This window comes from Embiotoca jacksoni, unplaced genomic scaffold, assembly GCF_022577435.1.
Source record: "Embiotoca jacksoni isolate LCO1_2020_lvr unplaced genomic scaffold, fEmbJac1.0.p SCAF_114, whole genome shotgun sequence".
NCBI lineage: Eukaryota > Metazoa > Chordata > Actinopteri > Embiotocidae > Embiotoca > Embiotoca jacksoni.
In genome coordinates this window covers 292,501-311,055 of record NW_027185246.1, presented here as the reverse complement: position 1 = coordinate 311,055, position 18,555 = coordinate 292,501, and the positions used below count along the sequence as shown (strand labels likewise).

The following is an 18,555-nucleotide window of genomic DNA, read 5'->3' as shown; positions in this document are numbered from 1 at the left end:
ATAATCATTCTGAACTGCAGCTCGTCTTCATCAACATTTATTTAGACTTTACAAAAAAAACATGACGACAGCAGCTGTGACATCATTCAGTTCAACGCTGCAGACAACGAGGTGACGTATGACAAAAATACACACACACACACACACACACACACACACACACACACACACACACACACACACACACACACACACACACACACACACACACACACACACACACACACACACCTGAAATCAGCGTGATTAAATAAAACTGCGTCCACGTCGGACCGCTCAGAGGGGGCGGAGCCTCGTCTGCTTCATGAAAGCAGAAACAGAAAATTTAAAACAATAAAATTAAACTTGAGAAGTTTCTCAGAAATTGTGGCGTCCGCTGAGTCTGGTTCGATGCTTCAGCAGCCAATCACAGCGCGGCAGCGGACGGCCGCGGTAAAAAACAAAGAAACCTGAGGAGGCCGTTTCTAGCTGCGGCGGCCATCTTTGCTCCCGACGGCGTCTCCGTGCTTCACCATAAAACGATGAGGAAATAAAACGTTCACCTCGTCCGAGGTAACGCAGGACAAGATGTGAAGCCCGATTGGTCCTACGGTGACCTTTCACCTCACAGTCGGAAGATCTACAGCGTCCCCTCGGTACCGGCGGCCCCGTCCTCCTCGTCCTCCGGCCGTCTGCCGGTGCATCATAGCGACGTCTCGGCGTCCACGACTCTGCGGCCGTCCTCGTTCTCAACGTTAATCTGGACGCTTGGTAGCTTCTGGCTGGAGGATGAGACGTTAGCATGACTCAGCAGAAATCAGCCACCTACCTCTTATCACCTAGCAACCATGCAGCGGTGTGCTGCCAATCATTCTAAACATCTGAGCACTTAGCAACCATCTCCAACACCCGGGCAACGCCGTCATAATACATGATCAATAGCCCATCTGCAGAAACATCAAACAATTAATACCCTTGCAACGACCTTCAGCAGCCTAACACTCAGATAGTAGCAGGTTGCTAAGCAACCAACACACCTTTAAACTTAAGATACACCTTATCAACCCTCCATACTTTATGAGCCAGGTAGTTAATTCTAAACAACCCCCGAGCATCACCTACAAAATCATTAATACCCTGGCAACCACCTAATGAGCCCCTAGCAACCACCTCCAACCCCCTGGCAACCACCTAATGAGCCCCTAGCAACCACCTCCAACCCCCTGGCAACCACCTGGAGGCCATGTGGCAGTGGAAGAGGTTCAGGCTCCATTTTACTGTCAGGCGACTCAATGAAAAGTTTACAACAGTTGTCATCCGGGTCGGTCCGGACCGACAGAACCAGAACACCGAGCGGTGTCCGGCAGGTTTACCTGTGGCTGCGTTTCAGAGCTTTGCTGCAGTCAGAGTTCATGGAAACAGACTTCCAGATGCCGCTTTTGGCCATTTCATCGGAGATGTTCACCTCCGACGGGTCCACGCTGCACAAAACACACATTAGTCTCTGCAGCAGAGTTGACGAGGATCCGCGTTCGTCTCCGACTCACCGTCCTTTCGCCACGTCTTCTCGGCCGTACGGCGGCTCGTCCTCCACCTCCTCCAGCATCCGCCGAGCGTCCTGGAGGACAGCGAGTGTCAGCGAGGACACTGAAGCAGTTCAGAGGGTTTTAATGCGAGCGTCTCACCTCCTTCGCTTTCTTCTTCTTGTCGTCCTCCTTCTTCTTCTTGCTCTCCGGTATCAGGTCGTCCAGCCAGCTCAGCTCCCTCTTGGTGAAGCAGAAATCCAGAAGTTTCCGGATGAAGACCAGAGCCAGAACCTGCAGACAGCAGCGGGACGGAGAAGACCTCCGCGGTCAAGATGCAATCAAAGACAACACATCGTCTCAGGGTGTCAGTCGTCCGTCGGGTCGTCTCACCATCATGGGGAAGATGACGGCAGCGGCCGACGCCTTGATGACCCAGAGGACGATGAGGCAGGACAGCTGGACCAGGGTGAAGACGTGGACCTTCCACAGCGGGACGTAGCGCAGGTAGATGAGGTCCGGCTGGTGTTTGGCCGGCATGCCGAACAGTTTGATCCGGTCGAACAGCTGCAGGACAGACGGAGGAGAGATGAGACACAGGGGGACACGGCGGGACAGACGGACGGACACGGAGACACACCTGGATGCCTCTGAGCGAGGACACGCCCATGTAGAGGAAGACTCCGTAGAGGACCGGCATCGGGATGAACTGAAGGAGCAGACGGAGGGAAACACTTCAAACCCGTTCATGTTTTTAGCGTGTACATGTTGTAAAGATAGTTGGGAGGGGGTGGGGGGGGGGTGACCTTGAGGGCGGAGGTCATGAAGACGGAGCACCCCATCAGGACGAAGATCATGAAGCCGGTGACTCTCTGCTCTCGGATGCCCAGGAACTTGGGCTGCTCGCCGGGCGCCGCACACTCCGACTCCAGCTTCAGGCTGTTGACGTGGGAGATGGAGAGCACCGTCGCCGCCACGAACCACGGCAGCCCCATGACGGAGCACACGCCCAGCATCACCGCCACCACCAGCAGGTCCAGGTGGTAGCCGCAGCCTTTCTGCAGAGACACAGGGAACCGTCAGAACCCGTCACACACAAACCGGGCCCCTCCGACCTCCGACCTCCGACCTTCAGCTTGTTCTCCTTCCTGTTGATGATGACGGCGGTGATCTGCTGGTCCATGAAGATGAGGATGGTGCAGAGCAGAGCCGGGACGGCGGCGGCCAGCAGAGTCCACCAGGGGTTCGGTCCCAGCGGGGAGATCAGCCACCCTCGAGTGTTGGAGGTCGGCTGAAGGACGACAGAACTTCTGTTTGAACATTCATGTGGACGCAGCGATGAACTGTGTTCACGGTGTTCCTGAGCCCATGCAGTGATTTCCAAGATCATCACCATCTAATGTTGGTTTTCAACCTTTCTCCAGATTCTCTGAATCTTTTAATGATTCATGTTGATGCAGATTCTTGTTCCATAACTTTTCCGGTCTTTCTTTGCGCCCTCTTGACTTTTAAAAAAACGTTTTGCTTCCATCGAATCCAAAATGAGCAGATATTTTTCATAAAACAATAAAACTTCTCAGTGTTAACATTTGATATGTTGTCTTTGGTCCATTTTAAATTAAATATGATTACTTTATGGGATTTGAAAATCATGGCAGTGTGATTTTATTTGCGTTGTGCTCAGCGTCAGGCCGTTTTGTGGAAGCAGGGTTGTAAGCTCGTCAGAGCTCCGCGACAGTAATCTCAACCACCAACTATTCACGTTGGAAACCAGGAACATTTCATCTGAAACAAACTCTTGCTGAGGTCGTTGGCTCTTCGTGTTTTGACGCTGAAGAAACGGACCTGCAAACATCTCCACAGTTATGAAACGTGACGCCGTTCATACAGAGAATCCAATGAAGCAGCTCATCGCCACCGAGCTCACAGCTGCTCCTTCACGAAAACACGTCACCTGACAGATGACGGACACCCGTAAGAAAAGTAGTGGAGGCGGAGTTACCTGGAAGCGGTCGGGCACGTTGAGTTTGGGTGAAGGAACTCCCACCAGGTAATCCAGCAGCACCATGATCATGATGGTCAGGAAGATGGCGAAGTCGCTGATGGTCGATCGAACCTGCAGACGTTCACACGCTCTCATCAATAAAACCTCATCCTTCAATTCATCATCGCTTCTGTTCATCAAACTGAAATCTAAGGAAACCTGCAGGACTCTAGTTGTTCATATTTTCTTTGATTCAGGAGGAAATGCACCAATAAAAACAGATGTTCTGGTTCATCTGGATTCATTTCAAAGTACGAAGCTTTAAAGCTGCAGGAACGAGGTTCTAGTTACAGTCTACGGTCTGAACAGCATCAGCACCATCAGAGGGGAGTGAGAGGACGGACGGACGGACGGACGGACGGACGGACGGACCTTGGTGGGGAAGTATCTCTTGGTCTTGAACTGTTTGAGGAAGGAGGAGAGGAAGAAGGTGGTGAAGAAGAGGATGACGGACCAGAAGAGGACGTCAGGGACGTAGGGGCCGTCGTGGCTGCAGGCCGAGCCCAAGAACTCTCCTCTTAAATCCAGACATTCCTGCAGAGACGGACGGAGGGATGCTCAGAGAGCTGCAGTTCCTCTGCTGTCCACCAGAGGCTGCTGGTGGACAGCAGAACATCGTCTGTGTGTAACGAGCTTCCGAACCTTCACGCTCAGCTGGTCCCACTCGATGTCTTCGGACGTGAAGTTTCTGCTCCTCCAGACCCGCTGCACTTCGGCCGAGGCGTTGTCCGGCGCCGAGCAGCGACACCTGAAGAGGACGGCCACAGGTGAGTCGGCAGGAAGCAGCACGGAGCACGTAGAGCGCTTAACACCACTTCTATCGGATTCTTTTAATAACCATCAAACAGATTTATTCACATAAAGTCTGAAGTGTCCTGAACCGTTCACACTTTGAAGGACGTTTCTACAGTGAAGTATTAAAGAGTTGTAGAGCTGCAAAGTGTTTCTCACTCATCACAACAATGTCCCCTTCATTTTAACGGGGATTTCTTTTAGCAATGTTTTAAGAATTTCGTAAACGGTGTACGACAAATCTGGACCGAAGGTCACCGCGCTGATCCACGTTAGCTGGTGATTGTGTTGGTGAGTTTCCCAGCAGCCTGAAGTCTTACGTGGAGAAGGTGAGGTTGTCCAGGTGGGCGTGCATGTTGACGGGGTACTGCTCCCCCAGGTGCACCAGCTTCTCCAGAGCCTCGTAGATGAAGATGATGCAGATGAGCGCCGCGAAGGCCTCCTCGGTGAAGCGCGTGATGTAGCAGACCAGAGAGCTGGCGTCGGTGGCGACCAGCAGCAAGCAGAGGAAGGACGTCCAGAGCCCGATGCTGGTCCTCAGGGACATGTAGGACAGCCCGTAGTCACTGGGGACGGACAGGAAGGTCAACCAATCAGAGCGGGAGGACAGGAAGGTCAACCAATCAGAGAAGGAGGACGGGAAAGTCAACCAATCAGAGCGGGAGGACGGGAAGGTCAACCAATCAGAGAAGGAGGACGGGAAAGTCAACCAATCAGAGAAGTGACATTTTGTTCTGGTGGAAGTTTAGAAGCAGATGTTTATGTTTCTAATCGTCTGTTCCTCAGTGTTTAAATCTATTTAACGATAGCATCAAAATAATCTGATCACACAATAAAGTGATTAAACAACAGTTAAGTATGAATAAATGTAAACGCGTGTGCAGGAGTCCGAGAGAGACTGGAGGTAGCGGAGAAAGAGCTGAAGACCATCAGAGGTTTGTTTCTTTGCTTTAAACAATCGGATTTTTAACTGCAGCAAGCAAATAAAACATTAAGTTTAATAGGAGGACATTAAACAATATTTTATTGATGAGGAGGGAGGGTGGGGCAGTTATTTAACTAAAAACTACATTCTCACAAAGTTGGACTTTTATTATAACATGTATTTGAAAATGCCATGAAAACAATAAAAATGTTTGTGCCTGAAAGCATCTTGCTGACTGTCAAACGGTGAACATTAATTATTAACAGTAATAATCTAATGTGTGATAAGATAAAGGTTTTAACAGCATTACACATTAACAGATGGACTAAAGCTGAGGGAGGAGCGCCCCCTGCTGGATACAATCCCGCCTTAAAGTCTTGCCATAAATTAAACGAAAGTGTTTTTATTCTTATTTATTAATTGTTAAATGAGTCCATCGACCAGCATTGATTCAGTCGGATCGTAAACAGTTTCTGTTTCCCTGTCAGATTAATAAAGATTAGATTTTTATAAAGGACCTGTTAGATTTATAAAGATTAGATTTTATAAGGGACCTGTTAGATTAATAAAGATTAGATTTTTATAAAGGACCTGTTAGATTAATAAAGATTAGATTTTATAAAGGACCTGTTAGATTAATAAAGATTAGATTTTTATAAAGGACCTGTTAGATTAATAAAGATTAGATTTTTATAAAGGACCTGTTAGATTAATAAAGATTAGATTTTTATAAAGGACCTGTTAGATTAATAAAGATTAGATTTTTATAAAGGACCTGTTAGATTAATAAAGATTAGATTTTATAAAGGACCTGTTAGATTTATAAAGATTAGATTTTATATAAAGGACCTGTTAGATTTATAAAGATTAGATTTTATATAAAGGACCTGTTAGATTTATAAAGATTAGATTTTATATAAAGGACCTGTTAGATTAATAAAGATTAGATTTTTATAAAGGACCTGTTAGATTTATAAAGATTAGATTTTATAAAGGACCTGTTAGATTTATAAAGATTAGATTTTATAAAGGACCTGTTAGATTAATAAAGATTAGATTTTATAAAGGCCCTGCTAGATTAATAAAGATTAGATTTTATAAAGGCCCTGTTAGATTAATAAAGATTAGATTTTTATAAAGGCCCTGTTAGATTAATAAAGATTAGATTTTATAAAGGACCTGTTAGATTAATAAAGATTAGATTTTTATAAAGGACCTGTTAGATTTATAAAGATTAGATTTTATAAAGGCCCTGTTAGATTAATAAAGATTAGATTTTATAAAGGCCCTGTTAGATTAATAAAGATTAGATTTTATAAAGGACCTGTTAGATTAATAAAGATTAGATTTTTATAAAGGACCTGTTAGATTTATAAAGATTAGATTTTATAAAGGACCTGTTAGATTAATAAAGATTAGATTTTTATAAAGGACCTGTTAGATTAATAAAGATTAGATTTTTATAAAGGACCTGTTAGATTAATAAAGATTAGATTTTATAAAGGACCTGTTAGATTAATAAAGATTAGATTTTATAAAGGACCTGTTAGATTAATAAACATTAGATTTTATAAAGGACCTGTTAGATTAATAAAGATTAGATTTTATAAAGGACCTGTTAGATTAATAAAGATTAGATTTTTATAAAGGACCTGTTAGATTTATAAAGATTAGATTTTTATAAAGGACCTGTTAGATTAATAAAGATTAGATTTTTATAAAGGCCCTGTTAGATTAATAAAGATTAGATTTTTATAAAGGCCCTGTTAGATTAATAAAGATTAGATTTTATAAAGGACCTGTTAGATTAATAAAGATTAGATTTTTATAAAGGACCTGTTAGATTTATAAAGATTAGATTTTATAAATGATAAAATGGTGTTTTCCCTGCAGACGTACCAAAGGTGGCGTACGCAGCGTCTCTTGGAGGAAACGGCGTCCAGAAGAAGAACTCTAATCTACAGAGACGTCCTGACCAACATCGGACAGGCGTACGACAATGAGACAGGTCAGTGGAAACCTCCTCTTGTAACCATGACGACCGGTCCTGCGGTCCACGGGAGAACCAGCATCTCTCCGGTTCCACGGACCAGAACTCCAACAGTAGCTGAGAACGTCTTGTCCTCCTGTGTTGTCCTCCCTCCTCAACTTTATTTTTTTTTTTTTTGTTCTAACCAGAACAGATCCAGAACCAGATTCAGAACCGATCCAGAACCAGAACCGATCCAGAACCAGAACAGATCCAGAACCAGATTCAGAACCGATCCAGAACCAGAACCAGAACAGATCCAGAACCAGAACCAGAACAGATCCAGAACCAGAACAGATCCAGAACCGGATTCAGAACAGATCCAGAACAGATCCAGGTCCAGCTGATCGTCCAGCGGCGCCGCCCTGCTGCTGGAGGCGGGCGACACGCTGAAGATGGAGCTGCTGCTCAACACGCAGATCTTTGACAACAGCAACCATCACAGCACCTCCAGCAGCTTCCTGCTGTTCTTCATGTCCGTCTGACTCCATTCAACACTGAATACGAGCTGCTGAGTCGTTCAATGACTCAAACACACGCCTGCAACGTTAGCATTAACTCGCTAATGTTAAGCTAGCGAGCTCCATTGCAGCTACTTTACCGCAGCATGCTAGCTGTAACATTAGCTTCAGAACACAAAGTGAACTTGTATAAAAACTGCAGAACTTTTATTGATTTGAAACAAGATGATCAATCTCACGGTTCTTTGAAGTAACAGTCTGTCAACATTCTGATGGACAGTTCAGAACGCCTGTCAATCACCCCCACATACACCTGATTTTACTGGCATCAAAACAACTAATCAATAACTAACTGATCAGAAACAGCTGAAACATCGTGATGAGAAGAACTGAATATGACAGAAACAAGATTTGATAGAAACTTATTTGAGGGGAACTAACACGAAGGGGGCGGGGCTTATGACCTATACTGCAACCAGCCACCAGGGGGTGATCCACATGTTTTAGTTTAGCTATATATTTGGTATATACACTGCTCCAAAAAATAAAGGGAACACTGAAACAACTCAATGTAACTCCAATCAATCCCACTTGTGTGAAATCAAGCTGTCCAGTTTGGATCAACACTGATTGAGGATCAGTTTCACCTGCTGTTGTACAAATGGAACAAACAGGTGGAAATGAGGCAATTATCAAGACAACCCTATAAAGGAACGGTTCTGCAGGTGGTGACCACAGACCGTTTCTCTGTCCTCGTCCTTTCTGGATGATTGTTGGTCCCTTTTGCATTTTACCAGTGTCCTCACCACTAGAGGGAGCATGAGGTGTCTCCAACCCACAGAAGTTGTTCAGGTAGTGCAGCTCATCCAGGATGGCACATCAATGCATGCTGTGGCAAGAAGGTTTACTGTGTCTGTCAGCACAGTGTCAAGAGGACGGAGGACATACCGGGAGACGGGCCGGTCCACCAGGAGACGTGGAGGGGGACGTAGGAGGACAACAACCCGGCAGCGGGACCGCTATCTGCTCCTTTGTGCAAGGAGGAGCAGGAGGAGCGCTGCCAGAGCCCTACAAAATGACCTCCAGCAGGCCACTAATGTGCATGTTTCTGCTCAAACTGTCAGAAACAGACTCCATGAGGGCGGTACGAGGACCCGACGTCCACAAGTGGGGTCTGTGCTCACAGCCCAACACCGTGCGGGGCGACCGGACTTTACCGGAGAACACCGAGATCGGCAGCTTCTCCGTCGGCGTCCTGTGGTCTTCACGGACGAGAGCAGGTTCCCACTGAGCACATGTGACAGACGTGACGGAGTCTGGAGACGCCGTGGAGAACGTTCTGCTGCCTGCAACGTCCTCCAGCGGGACCGGGTCGGCGGCGGGTCAGCGACGGTCTGGGGAGGCGTTTCTTCGGAGGGCAGCGCAGCCCTCCGTGTGCTAGCCAGAGGTACCCTGACTGCCATCAGGTCCCGGGATGAGATCCTCAGACCCGTTGAAGACCATCTGCTGGTGCAGCGGGTCCTGGGTTCTTCTGATGCAGGACAATGCTCGGCCTCATGTGGCTGGAGTGTGTCAGCAGTTCCTGCATGATGAAGGCATCGATGCTACGGACCAGCCCGCCCGTCCCCCAGACCTGAATCCAATATATATATATATATATATATATATATAAAATTATTTTATTATTATTAAAATATATAAAATATTCCAAACCTCTTCCCAGCAGCAGCGACGTGATGTAACCAACCTGTTTGACCCGCAGCCACACATGTCACTCAAAGTCCGTCAAAGCAACAAAAAACTTCTGACGTAAACGTTCAACGTGACTAAAACTGAAACCACACATGAAGCAAGCGAGCAGGTTTTATTATCCCGATCAGCCTCATATCAATATTTGATTTAGACTCAATCCGACGGCAGCTCGACTTCTTCCAGTTCCTTGAAGACGTTTCACTTCTGATCCGAAAGGCTTCTTCAGTTCTGACAGTCCATTTTTAAAACTATCACCTGATTAACCACCGGGTCACGTGACCTGAACGAGTCTCTGACAACAGGGGAAATGAACTGTGTTCACAGATGATGGTTTTCACAAGTGTTCCTGAGCCCATGCAGTGATTTCCACTCCAGAATAGTGTGTTTTTAATGCAGTGCTGCCTGAGGGCCCGAAGATCACCACCATCCAATATTGGTTTCCAGCCTTGTCCCTTGTGTTCAGAGATTTCTCCAGATTCTCTGAATCTTTTAATGATATTATGAACCGTAGACGATGAAATCCACTAATTCTTTGTAGTTTTACGTTGAGGAACATTATTCTGAGATTGTTGAACTATTTTCCAACACAGTCTTTCAGAGTGGTGAACCTCTCCCCATCTTCACTGCTGAGAGACTCCGCCTCTCTGAAATCATCTTTTATACCCAATCATGTTACTGATCTGTTGCCATGGTAACCTCATTAGTAGTCAGATGTTCCACCAGGTGTTTTTTATCTTTACACAACGTTTCCATCTTTTGTTGATCCTGTCACAACTTTTATTAAACGTGTTGCTGCCATCAGATTTAAAATGAGCAGATATTTTTCATAAAACTATACAATTTCTCAGTTTCAACATTTGATATGTTGTCTTTGGTCTATTTTATATTAAATATGACTTTAAATATTCTATTTTCATTTACAATCCATACAGCATCCCAACTTTTTTGGAAAATGGGTTGTATAACTGACGTGTTTTCCAGGAAGCGTCAGAGTTTAAAAGTCAGTGATGTAACCTGCTGGTTGTGGAGTAGGTTAAAGAATAAGGATTTTTATATAAGCGTTACAAAACATCTTTTAAATCACAAAAAGCCTTTTTTTTTTTTAAAAAAAACCTCAAACAAAAACTAGAAAAACAATAGAGGGCTGCACCTCAGAGCACAAATGCACAGTTCAGACCAATTACAGCGCTGATCCAGTAACCAGGAGAATCTCTGACCCCCTGCTGCTTTCAGCTCACATTCATTCACAAACACCTCCAGCTTCATCTACTCCCGATACGGGAGGTGGTTCCCGAAAATCGGGCTGATTTGAGCTTTCCTCCAGTTCCAGTGATCCGTGACGTCTGACTGACATGTTTCATGTATGTTTAATGTATGTTTCATGTTCACTCTGACAGTCATGTCTGACATCACTTCCTGTCTGGACTCACCTGCAGAACTTGAAGAGGATCTTCTCAAAAACCAGAACCGGCCCGGTGCTGCCCAGGATGGTGAGCGGCTGCCCGGCGAAAAGCGAGTAGGCCACGCCCGTCAGCGACGCCCCGAACAGAGACTCTATGGCGCTCTACCAGAGAGAGAGACAACTCTGAACTTAGTGATCCACCTCACAGAGCCGCTGCGGTTCTGGTTCTGTTTCTGGTTCTCACTATGTTTCCTTTGGTGGCCTCTCCCAGCAGCCCTCCGAACGTGATGACGGGCGACATGCAGGCGCAGTACAGGAAGAGGACGGAGGCCAAACACTGCAGGCTGACGGCGTCCCTGACGTCACTCCACAGGAAGGGAGCTTTCCTCCGCACGTCCTCCAGCAGCCCGCCGAAGACCCTGACGGACACGTGGGTCACACGCCGCCCGTTATCAGCTGACCCATGATGTCACGGGACACGCGCGCTTAAAACATGTGTTGGCTCGACATGTTCTCTCACCTCCCCGTCCTCTGCAGCTCCGGCCCCGTGTGATGCTCCGCCTGCTTCGCCGTCTCGGAGCCGTGGGCGGAGCCATTAGGTGCCGGCGGCATCTTCCTCTTCTCCTGCACACAGACGACAATCGAGTCCATCACGTCTGTCGGACACAGGTTCAGCCGAGCGGACGTCAGCGCGGCGAACTCACCTGAGACGGCACGCTCTTCGGCGGCTCGATGCGGATGGACGGGTCCCACTCGCCCGGCGGCAGAACCGTCACCTGGTCCAGGAACTCATCGATGCCCGACAGAAGGTCCACACGGTCCTTCGCCTTGTACGCCACGTCATGGAAGATCTGCAAGAACCGCAGCCGTGAGGAGACACAGGAGGAGACGCATGAGGACTGGTCAGGTGACCAGGTGGTCAGGTGGTTTGTGTATCACCTCGTCCGTCATCAGCGTGGCGATGGAGCGGCCGATCTCGTGGTACTGAGGACCTTTCCCAAACGGACCGAGCAGCAGGAAGAGGAACCTGCAGGGACAGGAAGTCATGAGAGGACAGACGGACGGACAGACACACACACTCTAGTCACACCGATCAGACCCTCGGGTCGGTACCTGGTGGGCACCGGGACCTCGGTGAGGCCCGTCAGCAGCACAGCCGGCGCCAGACGCACGAAGGCAATGATGGGACGCTCCAGGAAGTCCACCTCCCCCACCAGGACGTTGGAGGCCTCGGCACCGGGGGGGATCTTCTTCATGAAGTTCATGTCCACCTGGAGGACACACACACACACACACACACACACACACACACACACACCACCATGTATAAAACATGACTATCCAATCACAACGAGGATCATCACACAACACTGAGCCAGCAGGAGCCAATCACACAGCAGCACCACGACGAGTCATAGCACAGGCCACTGATTGGTGGACAGCCGGTGATTGACAGGTGGACAGACTTACTACGGGCTTCCTACCAGCCGCTGGCAGCAAACACACAGTTGCAGTTCTGCTGGGAAACAAACACAGCTTCTGATTGGCTGCTGCAGGGCCACACCAGGTCACCTGACTGACAGCAGCCTGTTTCATTGGACCGACGTCGTCCCGCCAACTCACACACGTTCAACACCAAACACAAACGTTTACAGTGGACAAAGAACCACCTGCTCACACCTGGTTACCTGGATCCTGAATAAACCACTTCCTGTACGGGACCACCTGATTGGTCGGTACCTGGATCCTTAATAAACCACTTCCTGTAAGGGACCAACTGATTGGTCGGTACCTGGATCATTAATAAACCACTTCCTGTAAGGGACCAACTGATTGGTCGGTACCTGGATCCTTAATAAACCACTTCCTGTACGGGACCACCTGATTGGTCAGTACCTGGATCCTTAATAAACCACTTCCTGTACGGGACCACCTGATTGGTCGGTACCTGGATCCTTAATAAACCACTTCCTGTACGGGACCACCTGATTGGTCAGTACCTGGATCCTTAATAAACCACTTCCTGTACGGGACCACCTGATTGGTCGGTACCTGGATCCTTAATAAACCACTTCCTGTACGGGACCAACTGATTGGTCGGTACCTGGATCATTAATAAACCACTTCCTGTAAGGGACCAACTGATTGGTCGGTACCTGGATCCTTAATAAACCACTTCCTGTAAGGGACCAACTGATTGGTCGGTACCTTGCTGAAGTCCACAGTGCTGTTCTCCCGGCTGCCCCCGTTGATGCGACTCTCGCTGGTTTTGCCGTCCAGGTTTCCAGGAGCCGACTGAGGGGATGCCAGCAGACCTGCAGAGACAGAGACAGACGGTCAGTCCACCATCCACTGTCCTTAAAGGGTCAGTCCACCGTGGGGACCTGTTGTTTCCGGTGGACTCGTTGGTTGACTCTGGTGTCTGTCCAGAGACCGGCTCCCCCCTCTGGTCTGTGTGGAGGACGGTTCATCCGAGGAGTCACATGACCTGATCCGTGTTTCCCACCGACTCAGCAGGTCGTCACGCTCAGCGACCGCTAACAGGACGTATAACTCGGAGATTAAAGCGCTGAGTCGCCGCCTGCAGCTGGCTGGTTATTAGATCATGACTCAGCAGGTTGAGACAGGAAACGGACTACGGACCGAGACTCAGCAGAACCAAACAGGACCCACACACACACACACACACACACACAGGCGTTACTATGCTGACACGATGCCGGGCACCACCCCGTTACCTCAACCAATCAGGACGCACCGTGAACCGCTCATCACAAAACACGTTTTAATCAGAGAACTCCCGTGTGATCACTGTAGAGTTAGAGAACCTCAGGGTTCTGCAGGAGAACCTCAGGGTTCTTTAACTCTATAGTGATCATAAACGGGTGGTCCTGGGTTCTGAGCGGACCAGGCCGGTCTCACCGTTGCGTTCCAGCAGATGTGGGTCGGAGTGCTTCTTGCCGATGTCGGCGAAGGAGCGGACCAGCGGGATGCGGTTGCTGAGCTTCTTCTCGTTCTGGTGGTGGTGCCGCCGCAGAACCGCCTCCTTCACCTTCTGACGCACGCCCTCCTCCAGCTGACCCGACGCCAGCATGCTGTCAATCACCATGTCTGAAGGGGAGGGGCCACAGGAAGTAGTCAGTGAGACACGCTAGTGATCCAGAACCGGAACCAGAAGCAGAAGCAGCTGACCTGCGATGTCCTCGATGCTGCCGGCCCGCATGTCCAGCAGCACGGTTCCCTTCAGGATGCAGGACCGCAGCTCAAACAGGCTGTGGAGGGACAGGGTGGCCACGTACGGCTTACTCCAACGCTCACCGCCGTCCTCCACGTCCTCCTCAAACTTCAACCACCTGGACAGAGGGGACGAAGAGGACAGAATGAAGACGGAGAGAGGACGGAGGGAGGACAGAATGAAGACGGAGAGAAGACAGAGAGAGGACAGAGAGGACGGAGGGGACGGAGAGAAACCGGAGAGGACGGAGTGAGGACAGAGAGAGAATGGAGGGGACGGACACACATTTAATAAATAAACATCAGTAAAAGTGTCTTTATGAGATGATAAACAATGATGTCGTCTGTTAAAAGGATGAAGGACACTAATCACTGTGATGTCCCCCAGAGGAAAGACAGGTCTGCTGTATGAGTGCGTCCTCACCTCGCTGTCTCCTTCCACTCCAGGACGTCTCCGTCCCTGAAGGCGAGCTCGTCCAGCTCGGTGAACAGGTCGTGAGGGATGTGCTCCTCGTCGTCGTCCTCTGTCCCCAGGATGAACTGCACTCTCTGGGACGGCGTGTCTGAGGGGACAACGTAAACAAACCAGTCATTGCTCCGTCCCCCGTCTCACGCCCCCCCCGTCACCGGAGATGGTCCCCAGATACCGACCGTTGGAAGGCGACTCCCGTCCGTCCTCGCGGTCCTCCCGGTCCCGCCGTCTGCGGTGGTGTCGGTGTCCTCGGTGACGGTGCCGCCTGCGGCCCTGACGGCCCAGAGGGACGTGGACGCCCACGTACACGGCCCGGTGGCCTAGGACACAGGACACGGCAGTCAGGTCCACAGACAGAGACACCCCACGTTACAAACAAATAAACAGGAAGGGGCGGAGTCATCTCTGTGACTTCCTGTTGGACTCACTCTCCAGCTCCTCCTTCTCAAAGTTGGTGTGGAGGGTGGAGCTGGTCTTTCCCTGGTCCAACACCGCCTCCTCATCGTTCCCCTGCGCAGGCACACACACACACACACACACACACACACACACACACACACACACACACACACACACACACACACAGTTATAAACTGTAAACAGAGATGAGCTCCTCTCTTATTGTGAAGGACGGTTCCTACCAGGGACGTCTCTCTGGACACGCTGACTGGCAATGTCCCCCAAAAGTCTCCCATCACAGACCCTCCAAAACAACGTCCACAGAGTCCAATCAACTGTCCTCAGAACCCTCAGAACCAGAGGAAATAGAGGAACCAGAATCCTCAGAACCCTCAGAACCAGAGGAACTCTGGACAAACTCCAGAACCAGAGGAACAATAGCCTGCAGGTGAGACGCTGAGAAAGATGTGCTGAAGATCTGCAGAACTCGGACCAGGACCGGCACACAGTCCAGGTTCTGGAAGTGAATGCAGCTCTGTCGGCCGGGCTTCATGTGTTTATAGCAGAGCGTTTTGCTTCACTGAGCGCGCTCAGAGCGGACCTGAAGTCTGCAAACACAGCAAGAAAAAACAGGCAGGGGGCGGAGCTTCATCCTCACAAACACAGTCAGACCTCCCAGGACATCCGTCTCCTGATGTAAACCAAGTCTCAGGACGATTAACTGTTCCATCTTTTGTCTCTGACCTTTGACCTCCCTACACAGGTTCCCATGTGGGAGAGTCTGCAACCAGAAATGGGATTTACTCAGAGGACCAATCAGCAGCCGGACGACTGAGTGGAGTGTCTCATGTGTCTGTCACTCTCACTCACACACACACACACACACACACACACACACACACACACACACACACACACACACACACACACACACACACACACACACACACACACAGAGAGAGACAAAGCTCTGTGGGCTGACAGGAAGTTCAGTCACACTGAGGTCAAAGTTCACAATTTCAGAACAATAATGAAGATTAAAAATCTAGAAACAATCACAGTTTATTAAGAGAGAAAATCTGCTGGGCTCCGCCCACATATGCAGAGCTCCGCCCACCTCAACCACAGAGACAGAACAAAGATTAATCTGCTGATTATCTCTCCTTCAATTCATAATTAGTTTTGCATATAAAATGTTATTTTTTCTATCATAGGGATGTGACGTCTTCACATGTTTTGTTTTGTCTGGAAAAAAATTTCACTGCAGAGAAAAAAAAAACAGGAAGTAGTTCAACAGGATGAAACCAGAACGGCTGGATTTTATCAAGAGAAAACTCAATCAGCTGATCAATCAATCAATCAATCAATCAATCAATCACCCACACACTTTCATAGATTTGTGATTATTAACGCTGCATGTTTATTTATTACCAACATTTATTAATGTGACGAGTTTATTGATCAGATCTAAATAATAAAGTCAGAGCTCCCGATGGTCCTGTTAAAGTCACCGTTCATACAAACTCAGCACTTCCTGCTGCTCTTTCAAATTAAATTTAAATCATCATCATCATCATTAACCTGTCTGTAGTTTTATATCCAGTCTGTAGTTCTATGTCCAGTCTGTAGTTTTAGATCCAGTCTGTGGTTCTATATCCAGTCTGTAGTTCTATATCCAGTCTGTAGTTTTAGATCCAGTCTGTAGTTTTAGATCCAGTCTGTGGTTTTAGATCCAGTCTGTAGTTCTATATCCAGTCTGTGGTTTTAGATCCAGTCTGTGGTTTTAGATCCAGTCTGTGGTTCTATATCCAGTCTGTGGTTTTAGATCCAGTCTGTAGTTTTAGATCCAGTCTGTAGTTTTAGATCCAGTCTGTGGTTTTAGATCCAGTCTGTAGTTCTATATCCAGTCTGTGGTTTTAGATCCAGTCTGTGGTTTTAGATCCAGTCTGTAGTTCTATATCCAGTCTGTGGTTTTAGATCCAGTCTGTAGTTTTAGATCCAGTCTGTAGTTTTAGATCCAGTCTGTAGTTCTATATCCAGTCTGTAGTCTTAGATCCAGTCTGTGGTTTTAGATCCAGTCTGTAGTTTTAGATCCAGTCTGTGGTTTTAGATCCAGTCTGTAGTTCTATATCCAGTCTGTGGTTTTAGATCCAGTCTGTAGTTTTAGATCCAGTCTGTAGTTCTATATCCAGTCTGTAGTTTTAGATCCAGTCTGTGGTTTTAGATCCAGTCTGTAGTTTTAGATCCAGTCTGTAGTTCTATATCCAGTCTGTGGTTTTAGATCCAGTCTGTGGTTCTATATCCAGTCTGTGGTTTTAGATCCAGTCTGTAGTTTTAGATCCAGTCTGTAGTTCTATATCCAGTCTGTGGTTTTAGATCCAGTCTGTGGTTCTATATCCAGTCTGTGGTTCTATATCCAGTCTGTGGTTTTAGATCCAGTCTGTGGTTCTATATCCAGTCTGTAGTTACCACACAGTTCATTGTTTTAATACCATAAGTTAAGTTCTGACCGCTGTGGAACAAAGAGAATAATAAACGTTGTGTTCTTCTTCAGAGAGCTGCACTTCCTCCATCTGACCAACAATAAAACTCTGTCAGCTTCACATTGTTCACAGTGAAAACTTCCACCTTCCAGGACGTCCACAGACAGGAAGTGAGCGTCAGGTGACCTTCCTCCGTCAGACCTTCAGGTAGCAGAAACACACCTAATAATCAACGGTCTGATAGTTCATCCTGTAGGTTCATCAGTCATCAGCAGGAATGAGCTCCATGCTACAGGAGCAGATTAAACACCACCTGGGGTTCCTGTCAACAGCCCCTTTAATCTGGAGCTGTCCCGTCGCCACGGTGAACCTGTCAACCGCCGGTCTCCATGGTAACGGCAGAGCAGCATCCGAAGAACTCCAACCTCAGCGAGGTGCACGTGTTAAAGAGACTTCACGACTAAAGTTCAGACTCCACTCTCCTGACTGGAGGTCAGAGGTCAGAGGTCAGCAACAGAACATCAGAAGAGGATCACACATCTCCACGTGCTCTGCCAACAGTTTCAGGAGGTTGACTCACTTCTGACTTGCTGCCTTGCTGCCTTGCTCGAGGATGCTTCAATGAGTCACAAATAAAAGCACCAAAGCTCATCAGTTTTCTGGTTTAAAGCCTGTTTTTCCTTTGAGTTTCTAATGATGGCGCCTACACCAAACTCCACGGGATGAATACTTCATTTTCACCATTCCTGCTTTACGGTAAAACCAAACAATACAATACTACAATACATACAACACCTGAAGACACCTCTTTAAGTTCGATAACCGACCAGTACGTTTTGTATTCCTGTAAACAACCAGTGCGAGCAGTGGAGGGCAGTGAAGCGACTGACAGCCAAACCAGGAAAATAACTGAAATGTTAGCAGAAGTGTGACATCTGTGTGGATGAAAGGTGCGCCGATAATAAGACTAGTTCACTCCGAGTCGAGTCATTCTTTTAGGCCATTTTATCACGTTCACATGTTTGCCGGTGAGGCTTTGTACCGAGAATTAACACATTTC

The 18,555-nt window shown here is 47.9% G+C and overlaps 1 protein-coding gene across 1 annotated transcript in view; it reads right to left on the bottom strand.

Moving 5' to 3' along the window:
• Positions 1-21: 21 nt before the first annotated feature.
• LOC138194813 (sodium bicarbonate cotransporter 3-like) overlaps positions 22-18,555 on the bottom strand; it is an 18,993-nt gene continuing 459 nt past the window's right edge. The window contains exons 2-25 of the mRNA XM_069143802.1: positions 15,042-15,123; positions 14,793-14,933; positions 14,566-14,704; positions 14,100-14,260; positions 13,830-14,018; positions 13,116-13,222; positions 12,021-12,178; positions 11,847-11,934; positions 11,612-11,758; positions 11,428-11,531; positions 11,152-11,326; positions 10,936-11,069; positions 4,659-4,904; positions 4,189-4,294; positions 3,919-4,080; positions 3,505-3,618; positions 2,632-2,793; positions 2,309-2,560; positions 2,143-2,211; positions 1,896-2,069; positions 1,665-1,796; positions 1,527-1,597; positions 1,353-1,460; positions 22-761 (exon numbers count right to left, since the gene is read on the bottom strand). Coding sequence (XP_068999903.1) covers positions 683-761; positions 1,353-1,460; positions 1,527-1,597; positions 1,665-1,796; positions 1,896-2,069; positions 2,143-2,211; positions 2,309-2,560; positions 2,632-2,793; positions 3,505-3,618; positions 3,919-4,080; positions 4,189-4,294; positions 4,659-4,904; positions 10,936-11,069; positions 11,152-11,326; positions 11,428-11,531; positions 11,612-11,758; positions 11,847-11,934; positions 12,021-12,178; positions 13,116-13,222; positions 13,830-14,018; positions 14,100-14,260; positions 14,566-14,704; positions 14,793-14,933; positions 15,042-15,123 — 3,300 coding nt within the window. The 3' untranslated portion in view covers positions 22-682. The remainder of the gene's footprint in view (positions 762-1,352; positions 1,461-1,526; positions 1,598-1,664; positions 1,797-1,895; positions 2,070-2,142; positions 2,212-2,308; positions 2,561-2,631; positions 2,794-3,504; positions 3,619-3,918; positions 4,081-4,188; positions 4,295-4,658; positions 4,905-10,935; positions 11,070-11,151; positions 11,327-11,427; positions 11,532-11,611; positions 11,759-11,846; positions 11,935-12,020; positions 12,179-13,115; positions 13,223-13,829; positions 14,019-14,099; positions 14,261-14,565; positions 14,705-14,792; positions 14,934-15,041; positions 15,124-18,555) is intronic.